This window comes from Eleutherodactylus coqui, chromosome 8, assembly GCF_035609145.1.
Source record: "Eleutherodactylus coqui strain aEleCoq1 chromosome 8, aEleCoq1.hap1, whole genome shotgun sequence".
Lineage (NCBI taxonomy): Eukaryota > Metazoa > Chordata > Amphibia > Anura > Eleutherodactylidae > Eleutherodactylus > Eleutherodactylus coqui.
This window is the reverse complement of record NC_089844.1, coordinates 205,541,469-205,559,791: the sequence shown is the minus strand read 5'-3', so window position 1 is coordinate 205,559,791 and position 18,323 is coordinate 205,541,469. Positions and strand designations below refer to the sequence as shown.

At 47.5% G+C, this 18,323-nt stretch overlaps 1 protein-coding gene and 1 pseudogene across 1 annotated transcript in view; one reads left to right on the top strand and one right to left on the bottom strand.

Moving 5' to 3' along the window:
• CARD11 (caspase recruitment domain family member 11) overlaps positions 1 to 18,323 on the top strand; it is a 309,307-nt gene that overhangs the window by 156,595 nt on the left and 134,389 nt on the right. The window contains exons 3-4 of the mRNA XM_066577246.1: positions 11,899 to 12,036; positions 13,641 to 13,966. Coding sequence (XP_066433343.1) covers positions 11,899 to 12,036; positions 13,641 to 13,966 — 464 coding nt within the window. The remainder of the gene's footprint in view (positions 1 to 11,898; positions 12,037 to 13,640; positions 13,967 to 18,323) is intronic.
• Positions 2,898 to 3,401, bottom strand: LOC136577415 (hydroxyacyl-thioester dehydratase type 2, mitochondrial-like; annotated as a pseudogene).

Below are 18,323 nucleotides of genomic sequence, written 5' to 3'. Positions count from 1 at the left end.
GTGTTCTCTCCATTATAGGCTGAGCCATGTGTCCAGTAAGCCGATCAGGGCCACAATGGGGATGTTTCTGAACCCAGGACAAACAGCGGGATCCATTTTGGGGTGAACGTCTTCATTCCTATGTGTGCTGAGAATCTTAATTATTTCCTTCTGCTTTTCTTAGATTCATTTAAAAACTATGAGGTCAAAATCCGCAGTAGACCCTTACTAGTGGGGTACCACAGGTGGGGAACAGCATTGGAGGGGCCACCATTACTAGTGGGGTACCACAGGGGGGCAGGATTTGGGGGGGGGCATTACTAGTGGGGTACCACAGGGGGGCAGCATTGGAGGGGCCACCATTACTAGTGGGGTACCACAGGGGGGGGCAGCATTGGAGGGGCCACCATTACTAGTGGGGTACCACAGGGGGGCAGGATTTGGGGGGGGCATTACTAGTGGGGTACCACAGGGGGGCAGCATTGGAGGGGCCACCATTACTAGTGGGGTACCACAGGGGGGGGGGGGCAGCATTGGAGGGGCCACCATTACTAGTGGGGTACCACAGGGGGGCCGCATTGGAGGGCCGCCTTTACTAGTGGGTTACCGTAGGGGTCGACACTGGGCCCTATTCTGCTTAATAAATGTATTAATGAGCTGGTAGAAGGATGGTACAATACAATATCAGTATTTGCAGATGATATAAAACTATGTAAAGTAATTAACATAAGAGGGCAGTAAACAGGTACATACAGATCTGTATATGGGTACAAATGGATCTGGATAGGTTGGGGGCAGAAAAGTAGTAGATGAGGGGTAACACTGACACATGGGCGGTTCTGCACACGGCCAGGAGATACTATTACACACTACATGGGGAACCACTGAGGACACCGACATGGAGTTTGACTTGGGGATTCTAGTTAAGTGTAAACTTAACTGGAGCAATCAGCGTCAGGCAGCTGCTGCCACGGCAAATAGGATCATGGGGGCATCAGAAGAGATCTGGGGGCACATGACAAGAACACTGTTCTTCCTCTTTACAAGTCACTGGTCAGACCACCCATGGGATCTTGTGCAGTTTTGGGCACCAGTACAAAGGACATATCAGAGCTTCAGCGGGTACAAAGGGGGCAACTAAAGTAATACATTGAAAGGGTGGATTACAATACCCAGGGGTCACTACAGAGACCTCTCCAATCATCTATTTATACCCAGGACTGTAACAAGGGGGCATTCTCTATATCTAGAGGAAAGAAGGCTGCTATACCAACATAGAAGGGGGTTCTTTACTGTAAGAGCAGTAAGACTTATGGTACTCTCTCCTGAGGACGTGGTGATGGCAAACTCAATATAACAGTACTAGTAATTATTAGGAAACTATAGCACCAGTGTTTCTGGTGGTGCAATGCGCCACACAGCTCTGCTACATGCACATCACGCACACAGCTCTGCTACATGCACATCACACATACACTGCTCTGCTACATGCGTGTCACATTCAGCTCCGCTACATATATTTTTCATTCCAGACAACAGGGATCAAAAGCAGCACAGCAGAGCCCAGCATATAATGATCACTCCCTGGTCATGTGACCCCAGACTCCTCCCACACAGGTGACTGATCAGATGATGGTGATATCATCACAGCTCCTGTAGGCACACGGCTGCTGTCAACCTCTGCAGGTTTTTAATAAAGTGAATGACCTGATCGGGGCGGAGCTCAGACCCCCGGTGACTGATCCCATGATGGTGGCATATCCACATGTAACTGACACAGTCACTCACTTACAGACAGTTGGTCGTTAGTATTTCATAGCAACTGAGGCTGCAGGTTGTTGTAGGAGATGTAGTCTGAATGAAGACAATGTCCATCTAGTTCCGCCTGTTTCCACTCCCCTTGTTGATCCAGAGGAAGGCAAAAAAACTCCAATGAAGCAGAAGCTAATTAGCCCCCTTTGGGTAAAAAAAAATCTCCCCGACTCCATAACGGCAGTCAGAATAATCCGTGGGCCAACCTCTGATAGTTCATACCTGACTGTAAGACCCGGATCACCAACCACGCGGGTCACCTAATGTCTATATCCTGTAATATCACAGAAAGACATCCAGTCCCTCTTAAACTCCTGCCATCACCACGTCCTCAGGCTGAGAGTTCCACAGTCTCACTGCTCTTACAGTAAAGAACCCCCTTCTATGTTGGTGATGAAACCTGCTTTTCTCTAGACATAGCGGATGCCCTCTTGTTACCGTCGCAGTCCTGGGTATAAACAGATCCTGGCAGAGATCCTTGTATCGTCCGAATCCGAACTATAGCAACACTTCCATAGACTATGGCGGCAGCCTACACTTAGTCCACTGGTGTGACATGTTGTCCCTTTGGACTGGGTATAAACATCTGTATATACGGCCGCTTATTACACTTTTGGTAATTCTGCGGATGTTTAGTCCATCCTGAAAATACCGTGACAATATACACTCATTTGTCTGTTTATACCCAATTTTGTTTACATTTACATACAATTGCAGCTCAGATTGGGCTGCTGGTACCACAGTGTTAACGACTTATTCTAAGTCGAATTCTAATAGGTCCTCAATGTTGAACTTTGTGGGATTCGACACCCAGCTCTCATGCCACTCAGCTGTTTGCTGGAGGTGCTGAGGCTCTCACACATCATGCATTGAGCAATGGCAGCACAACATATAGAACTGTGGCAGTTCACCTGCACTGGACCAACAGCTGACCCGCGGGGGTACTAGGCATTGGATCTCCATCAACCCTAGCAAGATGACTTGATCACCATAGTCCTGGAAAAACCCCTTAAGTTACAGCAGAATATATAATTGGAAGATGCCCAACAATATTCTGTATCAGGAGAGCAAGAAAAGGCCAATGCCTAAAACAATCCTTGAACAACCTAAAAGACATCCCAAGATGCCTTACAGAAACCCGATGACTTGTCAGGAATCAGCACTTTAACTATCCCTTCCATGACGGTGCGGCCGCTTCCAGTGGTGATACCGGATACATTGGTGAATGCCAATGATCTCTTCACAGCCTTCACTGGTGCTGGAGCTACATGCTGTTCTTCAGCGTGCGGATGTCCTGGGACAGCAGCGCACAACCCTTCCCGGCAGCTTCGTACCCAACACTGCAGATATTAGACCATTGAGGAGTAACCCATGTACCACCGATTCTTAGCAAAGGCCTCATTGAGATGCAGTGGATTGCTATCACCCGTCAGTTCAGAGAAGAGCATAACGCTGTCCTGAGTGAAGGTCCTGAAGACCTTTGCGTGTACCTGCAGATGACCAACCTGCAGATAAGACCGTTCCTGTATCACTATACTGAAGCACCTTAACATGGAGGAGTTGGCAAAAACGCCAAGTGCTCTCCCACTGGTGACCAAGTGATGGAACATCCTTATTAATATCTAGTCTGATACTAGTTCTCTGCTGTTACCAGCCAACAGAAGAGGGGATGTCTGAAACACGAATGCTGCACTGGTGGTCCTTGTATTGTCCCACACGGTCAGAGAGGTCCACAGCTTCACAAGAACACTTCTTTTAATTCTCAGTATGGCGCTCAATGTTTTTCCATCATTTCACAGAGGGGCAGCAAGTCTTTACAAAAGAAAATAAAGCCCTATCACAGGAAAGACTAAAGTTAAAAGAATAAGTTTTATTAATGGTCCTTTAAAAACTACACTCAGGGCACAACATATAACAAAAAGATTAGTGTCGCCCAGACAAAGAGGCGGCGCACCGACTAGACTAGGATGGACAATCACACATCGCTTCAGACCCCACCAGTTAGAGTTCTTGGTGGTATGTCAATTACAGGTTAGGCCCAAGGGTAGGGCTTAGGTAAGGCCAGTGGTATATTTAGTAAGATGACTATTCTGGCTTGAGAGATGACTCTGATAGGAGCTGGTTTGCGGCCTATGTACTTTGGACCCCTACTGTCCTGTCAAGACCCTCTGAGCGGTCAGTCTTGTGGTAATTAGTTGGGTCTTGTCCTGTAGGTATTACCCGTACCGGTGGGACCTTGAATGGGGGTATTTTAGTTCTCCAATGACCGATTATGTAGTCATAGAGTGTGACAATAGTATATTGGCTAATGAGACTCTCCAGAGAATTTGTTCCAAGAGATGTGGCGGTATATAACTAAAGGGAGTGTATTAATACCGAGCGATGGACCTTAATGGAACAAATCTCTGCAGGGAACAAGCTCGTTGGTGATTCACTTGAATGTACGAGTGATCTTATCAAGTATACAGTGTACAGATCCCGTACAGTATACGGTTCAGCTCTATTTACAGTATACGGTTCAGCTCTACGTGTTTCGCCACTGCGTGTGAGTGGCTCTTCAGGAGACTTCGTATTTTAAGATGAAGAGCAGATATTAATGAGTTCGGTCTGATTGAGATTATTTTTGAAGAAAAATGGATTCAGTGTCAAGGTGATGTTAGTCCGATAGTGAATATGCACTTTCAAATTCTCTTAGAGCATAGGGAGATAAGGATAAACATCCGCTGGGGTGCGGATCCAAAGCATATCCCAGTCTGTTGTCTAATCTCTTCTAACTTCATGTAGAAACCTGTATGGTTTTGCTTAGAGAGCAAGATATCCCTCTTTCAAGACTGAGTATAGACTTCAGATTCAGAGTTATAGAGGAGAAGAAGTGGATATTAGTGAGAGCTCAATTGTGAGAGCGTATCTCAAATTTGGTCTAAATCCTCTATCTACCACCAAGGCTGAGGGAGCTACCTTTTATTATTTTCTCTCTGAGCTACTCATTAGATACTCTAACGTAAACTCTGAAGTGCCCAGTCTTGGGTCTAAGTCATATAGAGTTTACGTTAGAGAGGTTTCCCTAGTATCTAATGAGTAGCTCAGAGAGAAAATAATAAAAGGTAGCTCCCTCAGCCTTGGTGGTAGATAGAGGATTTAGACCAAATTTGAGATACGCTCTCACAATTGAGCTCTCACTAATATCCACTTCTTCTCTATAACTCTGAATCTGAAGTCTATACTCAGTCTTGAAAGAGGGATATCTTGCTCTCTAAGCAAAACCATACAGGTTTCTACATGAAGTTAGAAGAGATTAGACAACAGACTGGGATATGCTTTGGATCCGCACCCCAGCTGATGTTTATCCTTATCTCCCTATGCTCTAAGAGAATTTGAAAGTGCATATTCACTATCGGACTAACATCACCTTGACACTGAATCCATTTTTCTTCAAAAATAATCTCAATCAGACCGAACTCTTTAATATCTGCTCTTCATCTTAAAATACGAAGTCTCCTGAAGAGCCACTCACACGCAGTGGCGAAACGCGTAGAGCTGAACCGTATACTGTAAATAGAGCTGAACCGTATACTGTACGGGATCTGTGCACTGTATACTTGATAAGATCACTCGTACATTCAAGTGAATCACCAACGAGCTTGTTCCCTGCAGAGACTTGTTCCATTAAGATCCATCGCTCGGTATTAATACACTCACCTTAGTTATATACCGCCGCATCTCTTGGAACAAATTCTCTGGAGAGTCTCATTAGCCAATATACTATTGTCACACTCTATGACTGCATAATCGGTCATTGGAGAACTAAAATACCCCCATTCAAGGTCCCACCGGTACGGGTAATACCTACAGGACAAGACCCAACTAATTACCACAAGACTGACCGCTCAGAGGGTCTTGACAGGACAGTAGGGGTCCAAAGTACATAGGCCGCAAACCAGCTCCTATCAGAGTCATCTCTCAAGCCAGAATAGTCATCTTACTAAATATACCACTGGCCTTACCTAAGCCCTACCCTTGGGCCTAACCTGTAATTGACATACCACCAAGAACTCTAACTGGTGGGGTCTGAAGCGATGTGTGATTGTTCGTCCTAGTCTAGTCGGTGCGCCGCCTCTTTGTCTGGGCGACACTAATCTTTTTGTTATATGTTGTGCCCTGAGTGTAGTTTTTAAAGGACCATTAATAAAACTTATTCTTTTAACTTTAGTCTTTCCTGTGATAGGGATGTTTTTCCACCATACATTAACATGTCCAATGGGTAGGAGGCCCCACCGTTCAGTGGAATTCCTTTAAAACTGGGGAATCCACTTCTTCAACTGAGGCGCACAAAGTTTGACGAGCAGCATGGGGGCACTTTGCAGGGAGGTGGGTTTTTTCAGTTTTTTTTTAATTAAAAACACCATTGGGCCTAAGTGCTTCTCACCACATTTGCTGAACAGTGAGAACCAGTGTTTGGGGCCCCTGCAGCCGGAGCCCCCCTGAACATCAGGGAATGCTGAACCTGGTTCTCCATTAGCACCGTTGTTAATCTCAGCCTGTGTATGATGGAAACCTAGTCGGCATGCAGTGGTATACTGCGCGCACTCATTTAACCACTGCCCAGACGTCTTTTACACTGCTGTATCAGAAGCCTGGCAGACATCCCCTATACCAGGGGGAAAATGGGCATGACTGTCTAATGACAGCCATGCTCCAGCTGTAACAGTCGGAACTGGAAAAATCTACAATCCCAGTGATGTAATCCTTTACATGCCATGGTCAATGCAACCGCAGCATGTAAAAGGCTGACAGAGGGTGGGTGCATCCTCCTTCGCCCACCTGACCCCTCTGATGTCCCAAAGGGTTTCTATGGCACCTGAAGGATTGAAGATGACCTCTGGGTTTGTCATCTATGGTGGTCTATGAGGCTCAACCTCTGGTGGAGCCTGATAGGTAACATAATACACTACATATTAGACCTGGTCGATACAAGCTCGGAGAAATCAACAAATGTAACGCGGCACATGAGATGCCCCATAAGCGGAGTCTGTCTGTATTCGTTCAACAGTTTGTATATTATTTTGTGGAGAAACAACCCCCAGAGGGCCGATCACAAGGCTAGCGGGCTTCGGGGAACCTGTATCCATGGCAATCTATTTAGTATCCCCCTCTCAGCCTGTGTTATCTGGCATCTGCCATGGTGGCGGGTTTATGTTGTGTCTTACATCATCGGCTGCTTTGAGCTGATTCTTCTTCTGCTGAAGCCTTCCCCTAGCGGCAGAAGCCATTGCCAAGATCCAGGAGTTCGTGGTTCATGTTTAAAACTTCTTTCTGCTCTCATTATAAACCGCACTGCATTCTTCGTAAATCCTTCGTCTTGTGCTTGATGGAGATACTTCCTGCAGAGCATCCCGAGTGCCTCATAAAAGACTTTCTATGTATCTGTGTCAAGGAAATTCTAAGTACAGCACCAATCAGGCCCACCCCACTTGCCCCGCTGCCGGCGGAAAGAAGAAAACACCACACGGAGGTCTGGTATAGTTTCTCACACGGGGACATGGCTGCACTGCGCCTTTATTACAGATTACATGAGATCTTATACCCTTTGGTCTCATCACTAGAAATGGGTGATGGGCTCATTGGCTAAAATTCACAGCATAACCATATATGGGAAGTCCGGATTTCCGGCCTGAGACAGTGAAAGTTCAGATGCATAGTTGAACATCTTGATATGGCGCTTCTGGGAAAACGGCCAAGTACACGCGGCCTTGTGTCCGATTCTTCTTTGCTGTACATTTTGTCTTCGCCTGGCAAGGCCTTTGGAATATCTGATGTAAAGCGACATATAAGTTTTTCTCATTTTAGCTTTGAATAGAACTTGCATACAGGTATAAAAGCATAAAGAACATATGGCAATATATACATATATCCTCACATCTGAAGGAAACGTATCTAAGTATAAATAGTAGAGTAGCTTTTTGTCGTCCGTTACCTACGGAAACACTAAACATAATGAGGTGTGGTGGCGAGAACAAGAAGATGAAGTGGAAGTGGAACGGTGGATTAAACATCACAAACATAAGTCCGACCCCCCACTATGGGAAAAAAAGGCGAGATAAGCTGCAGGTTTAGGCTGGCTCCACACAGGCAAGAAAATTGTGCGGTTTTTGCATGATTTTCGCCTGCTGCGATCGTCAGTAAAAAGCAGAATATGAAAGCAATGACTTACAGCGTTTTCCTTCCCACCTGCGATGTTTTCACTGATGCCATGTGGAGGGGATAAACAATCATGGCGTCCCATATCCTCCTGCGATGTGCGATTGTTTAATCTCCATCTATTCCTGTGGAGGTTTTATTTAATCACATTGCATCACCACAAACGCATGTTGCGATGTTAAAATGACAAAGTCCCATTGACTTATGCGATAAAAAATTGTGCAAATGTGTTGAGCAGTTTTATCGCGGGCGGCAGCGACGCAAGATTGTTGTAAAAAGCATCGCTGATGCAGCGTCAGTATCACCGCATCCATAATGACTTACACTGAAGTTAGTGCATTATTTAGCCCGTCATGAAAGGAAAACCCAAAAAATGGAATGAGTTAATTTTGCATTTGTTGCATCACAAAAAACAAAAGAGAAAGTGATCAAAAAGTGATCTAGATCCCCAAAAGGTCAAATAACAAAGTATAACTCATCCCGCAAAACCACAACCCTCCACACAGCGCTGCTGAGGAAAAAACACAACCCTCCACACAGCGCTGCTGAGAAGAAAACACAACCCTCCACACAGCGCTGCTGAGAAGAAAACACAACCCTCCACACAGCGCTGCTGAGGAGAAAACACAACCCTCCACACAGCGATGCTGAGGAGAAACCACAACCCTCCACAGAGCGCTGCTGAGGAAAAAACACAACCCTCCACACAGCGCTGCTGAGAAGAAAACACAACCCTCCACACAGCGCTGCTGAGAAGAAAACACAACCCTCCACACAGCGCTGCTGAGGAGAAAACACAACCCTCCCACACAGCGCTGCTGAGGAGAGAACACAACCCTCCACACAGCGCTGCTGAGGAGAAACCACAACCACCTACACAGCGCTGATGAGGAGAAACCACAACCCTCCACACAGTGCTGATGAGGAGAAACCACAACCCTCCACACAGCGCTGCTGAGGAGAAAACACAACCCTCCACACAGCGCTGATGAGGAGAAACCACAACCCTCCACAGAGCGCTGCTGAGGAGAAAACACAACCCTCCACACAGCGCTGCTGAGGAGAAAACACAACCCTCCACACAGCGCTGCTGAGGAGAAAACACAACCCTCCACAGAGCGCTGCTGAGGAGAAACCACAACCCTCCCACACAGCGCTGCTGAGGAGAAAACACAACCCTCCACACAGCGCTGCTGAGGAGAAAACACAACCCTCCACACAGCGCTGCTGAGGAGAAAACACAACCCTCCACAGAGCGCTGCTGAGGAGAAAACACAACCCTCCACACAGCGCTGCTGAGGAGAAACCACAACCCTCCACACAGCGCTGCTGAGGAGAAACCACAACCCTCCACACAGCGCTGCTGAGGAGAAACCACAACCCTCCACACAGCGCTGCTGAGGAGAAACCACAACCCTCCACAGAGCGCTGCTGAGGAGAAAACACAACCCTCCACAGAGCGCTGCTGAGGAGAAAACACAACCCTCCACAGAGCGCTGCTGAGGAGAAACCACAACCCTCCACACAGCGCTGCTGAGGAGAAAACACAACCCTCCACACAGCGCTGCTGAGGAGAAAACACAACCCTCCACACAGCACTGATGAGGAGAAAACACGACCCTCCACACAGCGCTGCTGAGGAGAAAACAGCCCTCCACACAGCGCTGCTGAGGAGAAAACACAACCCTCCACACAGCGCTGCTGAGGAGAAAACACAACCCTCTACACAGCGCTACTGAGAAGAAAACACAAATATCCACACAGCGCTGCTGAGGAGAAACCACAACCATCTACACAGCGCTGCTGAGGAGAAAACACAACCCTCTACACAGCGCTACTGAGGAGAAAACACAACTATCCACACAGCGCTGCTGAGGAGAAACCACAACCCTCCACACAGCGCTGCTGAGGAGAAAACACAACCCTCCACACAGTGCTGCTGAGGAGAAACCACAACCCTCCACACAGCGCTGATGAGGAGAAACCTCAACCCTCCACATAGCGCTGCTGAGGAGAAACCACAACCCTTCACACAGCGCTGCTGAGGAGAAAACACAACCCTCCACACAGCGCTGCTGAGGAGAAACCACAACCCTCCACACAGCGCTGCTGAGGAGAAAGCACAACCCTACACACAGCGCTGCTGGGGAGAAACCACAACCCTCCACACAGCGCTGCTGAGGAGAAAACACAACTCTCCACACAGCGCTGCTGAGGAGAAACCACAACCCTCCACACAGCGCTGATGAGGAGAAACCACAACTCTCCACACAGCGCTGCTGAGGAGAAAACACAACCCTCCACACAGCACTGATGAGGAGAAAACACAACCCTCCACACAGCGCTGCTGAGGAGAAAACACAACCCTCCACACAGCGCTGCTGAGGAGAAAACACAACCCTCCACACAGCACTGCTGAGGAGAAAACACAACCCTCAACACAGCGCTGCTGAGAAGAAAACACGGCCCTCCACACAGCGCTGCTGAGGAGAAAACGCAACCCTCCACACCGCGCTGCTGAGGAGAAACCACAGCCCTCCACACAGCGCTGCTGAGGAGAAACCACAACCCTCCACACAGCGCTGCTGAGGAGAAAACACAACTCTCCACACAGCGCTGCTGAGGAGAAACCACAACCCTCCACACAGCGCTGATGAGGAGAAACCACAACCCTCCACACAGCGCTGATGAGGAGAAAACACAACCCTCCACACAGCGCTGCTGAAGAGAAACCACAACCCTCCACACAGCGCTGATGAGGAGAAAACACAACCCTCCACATAGCGCTGCTGAGGAGAAACCACAACCCTCCACACAGCGCTGCTGAGGAGAAAGCACAACCCTACACACAGCGCTGCTGAGGAGAAACCACAACCCTCCACACAGCGCTGCTGAGGAGAAAACACAACCCTCCACACAGTGCTGCTGAGGAGAAACCACAACCCTCCACACAGCGCTGATGAGGAGAAACCACAACCCTCCACACAGCGCTGCTGAGGAGAAAACACAACTCTCCACACAGTGCTGCTGAGGAGAAACCACAACCCTCCACACAGCGCTGATGAGGAGAAACCACAACCCTCCACACAGCGCTGCTGAGGAGAAACCACAACCCTCCACACAGCGCTGCTGAGGAGAAACCACAACCCTCCACATAGCGCTGCTGAGGAGAAAACACAACCCTCCACACAGCGCTGCTGAGGAGAAAACACAACCATCTACACAGCGCTACTGAGGAGAAAACACAACCACCTACACAGCGCTACTGAGGAGAAAACACAACCCTCCACACAGCGCTGCTGAGGAGAAAACACAACCCTCCACACAGCGCTGCTGAGGAGAAACCACAACCCTCCACACAGCGCTGCTGAGGAGAAACCACAACCCTCCACACAGCGCTGCTGAGGAGAAAACACAACCCTCCACACAGCGCTGATGAGGAGAAAACTGTGAGGGCCGATGAGGGCAGCGATAGGAAGAAGAACATCTGAAAGTGTAAAAAAAAGTGCACCCCCCCCCTCCTCCCCCAACACATAAATATGGCGCCGGCACAATCATGGCATGCACCGATGATGTAACATATTTTTGCTGCAGGTGAACAGCATCACAATGGGATAAATGGCAGAATTGCAGATTTTTTTAATTTTGCCTCTTGAAAAAAATGAATAAAAAGTGCTGAGTGCCGTATAATATAATGCTGACGGAACCGGACAGCGCCAGGGGGACCCCGATGACTGTTATGGGGTCCGTTCAGTTTCTGCTTAGCTGCCTGGGACGCAAGCGCTGTGTCTTCCGGTATTTTGCGCTAGATCTGCGACGGACTAGAGGCTCCGCCCTCATACAAGTACAACGTGCCCCAGCGACTTACCTGACATAATTGTGGGTTTCATGTGGTGTTTCCATTTGCAGGGCGGCTCCTAGATATCCTTCGTACAAAAGGACAACGAGGTTATGTCGTCTTCCTGGAGAGCCTTGAGTTTTACTACCCTGAACTCTACAAGTTGGTAACAGGGAAAGAACCAACCAGAAGGTTCTCCACAATAGTTGGTAAGTAAGAGATGTCTGCAGTAAGAAGGTCTAAAGGCCCATTTACACGAAGCGATGATCGCTCAAAAATCGCTGAAAAGATGCAGTGCACGATAATCATTGCGTCTAAACGCGCGGCCATCGTACACTGCTAGCTGATCATTAAATTCAGGTCAACCTAAAAACGGTTATGTAGTCTTATCAGCAGTTCTCCGTGGGAAGTGCTGATAGCATTGTTTCAGCTATTTAACCCATCGGAGAACAAAGGAGCTGAAAGCAGATAAGAGCCCTCCGGCTATTATCTGCTTTAAGCTAAAGGCTTCATTTACACACTAATGAGCTATTAAAGGGGTTGTCCCGAGGCAGCAAGTGGGTCTATACACGTCTGCATGGCCATAATAATGCACTTTGTAATGTACATTGTGCATTAATTATGAGCCATACAGAAGTTATAAAAAGTTTTATACTTACCTGCTCCGTTGCTAGCGTCCTCGTCTCCATGGTGCCGACTAATTTTCGCCCTCCGATGGCCAAATTAGCCGCGCTTGCGCAGTCCGGGTCTTCTTCTTTTATGAATGGGATCGCTCGTGCAGGATGCCGGCTCCGTGTAGCTCCGCCCCGTCACGTGCCGATTCCAACCAATCAGGAGGCTGGAATCGGCAATGGACCGCACAGAAGCCCTGCGGTCCATGAAGACAGAGGATCCCGGCGGCCATCTTCAGCAGGTAAGTATGAAGACGCCGGACCGCCGGGATTCAGGTAAGCGCTGTGCGGGTGGTTTTTTTAACCCCTGCATCGGGGTTGTCTCGCGCCGAACGGGGGGGGGGTTTAAAAAAAAAAAAAAACTGTTTCGGCGTGGGACAACCCCTTTAAGTAGCTACTTAATAGTTTATGCAAAATGATCGCTCAAAGCTGTCACTCATACTTTGAGCAATCGTCGCTCCGTGTAAATGGGCCCTTAGCCTTAAAGGGGGTGTCCAGTTATAAAGTACTGATGATCTCTCTTAAAGATAGCCCATCAATAGTAGATCAGCGGGGTTCTCACCCCTGGGACACCCGCTAATCACTTGTTCACTGGTCTAGTGTGCTCAACCACTCAGTTGATTTCTGTAAGCAGCAGATAGCTCCATTCTCACTGCAGTGGCCAGGCTTGGTATTGCAAGCCATTCACTTTAATGGAAGCTTTGCCTGTAATACAAAGACTGGCGACTGCACGTCATGCTTTGCATGTACGTTGCACCTGCACTGAGGATGGCACATACATGTGATGCCAAGGAGGAGTCACAGTGCAGGGAATGCATGATGTCTCCAGCAATCACAGTTGGAGACGTCTATCAACATAGAAGGGGCATTTTTAGCAGAAGAGGGAAGGAGGGAGCTCAGATGACTGGCAGACGTGAACTGCCCATCCGACTATCCGAGGCTAACATACGGTGTGGGCGGCTTTGCTGCGACTTTGTCTAGAGACGGAAATCACAGTACATAGAGGCATTGATGCGGTTTTAATCATCATTCAGTCACTCATGAGTCGCTATACTGAGGTAAATATATATGAGTAATAATTAGCTGGCGGACTTCCTCTAAATGCATCATCCATGACATTGCTTGTACTTTTCTGTTCTTAGTGGAAGAAGGACATGAAGCTCTTACGCAGTTCCTGATGAACGAAGTCATAAAATTGCAGCAACAGTTAAAGACAAAAGAAGTGCAGAAGTGTGAACTTGTGGCTAACTCAAGGCTCCTAGAGGATGAGAGGAAGCAGCTAAAGCTGGTGAACTTAGAACTGCTGACGTTTCAGGAACGTTACAACAAGATGAAGGAGGAGCGAAACAACTGCCATGATGAGTTAATCAAAATAAAAGATGATAATTATAACCTGGCCATGAGATACGCTCAGCTCAGTGAGGAGAAGAACATGGCCGTCATGAGAAGTCGTGACTTACAACTTGAGGTACGTATAAACTACTAGTAATTATTAGAAAATTATCGGACCAGTGTTTCTGGTGGTGCAATGCACCACACAGCTCTGCTGCATGCTACATCCATCCTGATTCCCACACATTACACACACAGCTCAGCTACATCCATCCTGATTCCCACACATTAAACACACAGCTCTCCTACATCCATCATGATTCCCACACAATTCACACACAGCTTTGCTACATCCATCCTGATTCCCACATATCACACGCAGCTCAGCTACATCCACCCTGATTTCCACACATTAAACACACAGCTCTGCTACATCCACCGTGATTCCCACACATTAAACACACAGCTCTGCTACATCCACCATGATTCCCACACATTACATACACAGCTCTGCTACATTCATTGTGATTCCCACACATTACACACACAGCTCTGCTACATCCATTCTGATTTCAACACATTACACACACAGCTCAGCTACATCCGTCCTGATTCCCACACATCACACACAGCTTAGCTACATTCATCCTGATTCCCACACATTAAACACACAGCTCTGCTACATCTATCATGATTCCCACACATTACACACACAGCTTTGCTACATCCATTGTGATCCCCACACATTACACACAACTCCATAGTAACGTGGAAAGAGTTAAGGAAGGTGTTTAACCTACATTTCCTAATATCCAAGCACATGCCACTGATAGGACACCCAGAATTTCATAGGGGGCTAGATGATGAGATCTTCAGAGATTGGAGTGCAAGCTGCCTGACAACTGCAGGGCAGTTCATGCATGGGGAAGACCGGAGATGGCAGACGCAGAAGGAAATCCATGACATATAAGATACCCAGCGCACAATTCCCACAAATCAAACAGAATCATGGTTTATACATGTAATGGGGGTAGAAGCACGGCTCATACATGTAATGGGGGTAGAAACACGGCTCATACATGTAATGGAGGTAGAAGCACAGATCATGCATGTAATGGAGGTAGAAGCACGGCTAATACATGTAATGTGGGTAGAAGCACAGATTGCACATGTAATAGAGGTAGAAGCACAGCTCATACATGTAATGGAGGTAGAAGCATGGATCATGCATGTCATGGGGGTAGAAGTACAGATCCTACATGTAATGTACGTAGAAGCACGGCCCATACATGTAATGGAAGAAGAAGCAGAGCCCATACATGTAATGGAGGTAGAAGCACGGCTCGTACATGTAATGGAGGTAGAAGCACAGATCATGCATGTAATGGAGGTAGAAGCACGGCTCATACATGTAATGGAGGTAGAAGCATGGCTCATACATGTAATTGGGGTAGAAGCACAGCTCATACATGTAATGGGGGTAGAAGCACAGACCACGCATGTAATGGAGGTAGAAGCACGGCTCATATATGTAATGGACGTAGAAGCACAGATTATACATGTAATGGAAGTAGAAGCACGGCTCATACATGTAATTGAGGTAGAAGCACAGATCATACATGTATTGGGGGCAGAAGCACAGATCATACATGTAATGGAGGTAGAATCACAGCTCATATATGTAATGGGGTAGAAGCATGGTTTATACATGTGATGGAGGTAGAAGCACAGCTCATACATGTAATGGAGGTAGAATCACAAATCATACATGTAATGGGGGTAAAAGCACGGATCATACATGTAATGGGGGTAGAAGCACTGCTCATACATGTAATGGAGGTAGAAGCACAGCTCATAGATATAATGGGGGTAGAAGCACAGATCATACATGTAATGGAGGTAAAAGCATGGCTCATACATGTAATGGAGGTAGAAGCACAGATCATACATGTAATGGAGGTAGAAGCATGGCTCATACATGTAATGGAGGTAGAAGCACAGCTCATATATGTAATGGAGGTAGAAGCACAGATCATACATGTAATGGAGGTAGAAGCACGGCTCATACATGTAATGGAGGTAGAAGCACAGATCATACATGTAATGGAGGTAGAAGCACGGCTCATACATGTAATGGATGTAGAAGCACGGCACATATATGTAATGGAGGTAGAAGCACAGCTCATACATGTAATGGAGGTAGAAGCACGGCTCATACATGTAATGGAGGTAGAAGCACAGCTCATACATGTAATGGAGGTAGAAGCATGGCTCATATATGTAAGGGAGGTAGAAGCACGGCTCATACATGTAATGGAGGTAGAAGCACGGCTCATACATGTAATGGAGGTAGAAGAACAGCTCATACATGTAATGGAGGTAGAAGCACGGCTCATACATGTAATGGAGGTAGAAGAACAGCTCATACATGTAATGGAGGTAGAAGCACAGACCATACATGTAATGGAGGTAGAAGCACGGCTCATACATGTAATGGAGGTAGAAGCACGGCTCATACATGTAATGGAGGTAGAAGAACAGCTCATACATGTAATGGAGGTAGAAGCACGGCTCATACATGTAATGGAGGTAGAAGAACAGCTCATACATGTAATGGAGGTAGAAGCACAGACCATACATGTAATGGAGGTAGAAGCACAGATCATACATGTAATAACACTAGAAAGAATAGAAGTGGAGTGCAACAAGGAAAAAGGGGCAAAACACCTTTTTAAGAAATGGAAACGTGTTCTGGTATCACATTTCTGAGAGTCTTAGATTTCGGCTAGAGTCGCTGCTTACAAATACACATAATTGTAGACCAGCGGGCGAGAGAGAAGCTAATGTGCCCAAAGAGACCTGACAGATCTGCGAGAAAACCGCAGGGATCTGACAAACCGCGACACGACGGAGGCAAATCAATATGAACCATCGCATTTCCCCCAATCAGCTCTGCTCCCCAACAGCTTCAGGGAAAGGGGAACTTTTTCCCTTTTTTATTTGTTTGGACAGTCTTAGTTCTATGAATATGCACCATCCGCGGACGCTCCATCTAGGGTTAATTTAGTGCAAGCAGCTGATCTAGTATCCATCGGCTCCACGTGGTTAATGCTGCGTAAAGCAACAAGCGCGATCTCAATGTCTCTGTACTTCTGTTGTATTGGAAAATATGCAAAATGAACCAATTAAGAGAAAAGTGAAGTCTACGGACAGCAATCGCTCATTTGCTTTTTCACACAGTGATAATTGTTCATTAGTCATTTGCTGAGATATCGTTCATAGGGGAAGGAGGCAGAAGAAGTAGGGGTGGAGCAGCCCCCAGCGAGAAACTAGGATTTCTGGCTTGATAGGGTAAAAGTTTTCTGGCAGGTGCAGCCGACCAGTGTACGTCACAACCAACGGGAAGGATGGAAATGTGACCAAGCCAATTCACGGTAAAAACTCACTTTTTCAAAGGGGACGTGGCTAGCCAGCTAAGGAGAAGGACGCAGCTGCAAGGTGCTCCAGTGATGGGAGGGTTTTATTGTTCCTCCTTGGTGCCCTAGAGCAACAAAGGGACCAGAGAATGGCAGCACTGCTCTCCTCTGATAGGGAACAGCAGTTTGAGACCTCTGGAGGCCGAATTGGGGCCGGAGTGCGGACAGGGCCTACATGAGTCTAGGAGTCCCTGAGCTAAAGTTCTGGAAGTGGAGGAGGCCGGCCTGCTATCCACTGCACCTATAGATACCGACCTGGAGTCCCCGGCTGCGGGTAAGAAGAGCAGTGGTCACTGCTGTGGAGTGCAGCGCCAGCAATAAGGAGGAGGTGGGAGGGCTCCAGAGGCGCCAGAAATTCGAGTGCCATGACACACCCAGTGCCCAGAGGTGGCGGTGAGGTCTTCCTCCCATAAGGGACAATAAACACAAGGCTTGGGAAGGCGCTAGAGGGTTTAAAGAAGAGGCAGAGTGGCGGGGCCTGGAGGTTCCCGGCCTGGATTTAGCTGTAAGGCTCAAGGAGATGGCGGGGGAGCTCACCTCAGCTTCAGATTAGAGGACAGTGAGGAATTAAGCAGTTAAAGAGCACCTAGGCTGCAGAGAGGGGATAGATCAAGCTGCAGAATCCCCACTACTAATCTCTGCTTTCCTCATAGCGACCCAGAGCAGAATAAACCAAGCCTGCCCCTCCAAGGTGCTTGAGCAGAACATGAAGGATTGGAGAATGTATCCTTGAATTCTGCTCCATCTTGACAGACGCACTTCTTTATGCTATAACATCTAATTCAACATATAATAGCACCCGTTGGTTTGTTTTTTAGACTGTATAGTTAGTATGACCAAGAACAAAGGCAAAACACTGAGGATCTCTCAGACCCCATCTAGGGGCACTCTACCCGATAAACCCTCATCTCAACCTATAACAGACCCTCCCTCTCCAATGGACTCAAAACTCATCAGTCCCGGTTGGTGGTACTCCAGGCTCACAAAGGGGTCCAGGCATGGACACTGAAAGCAACC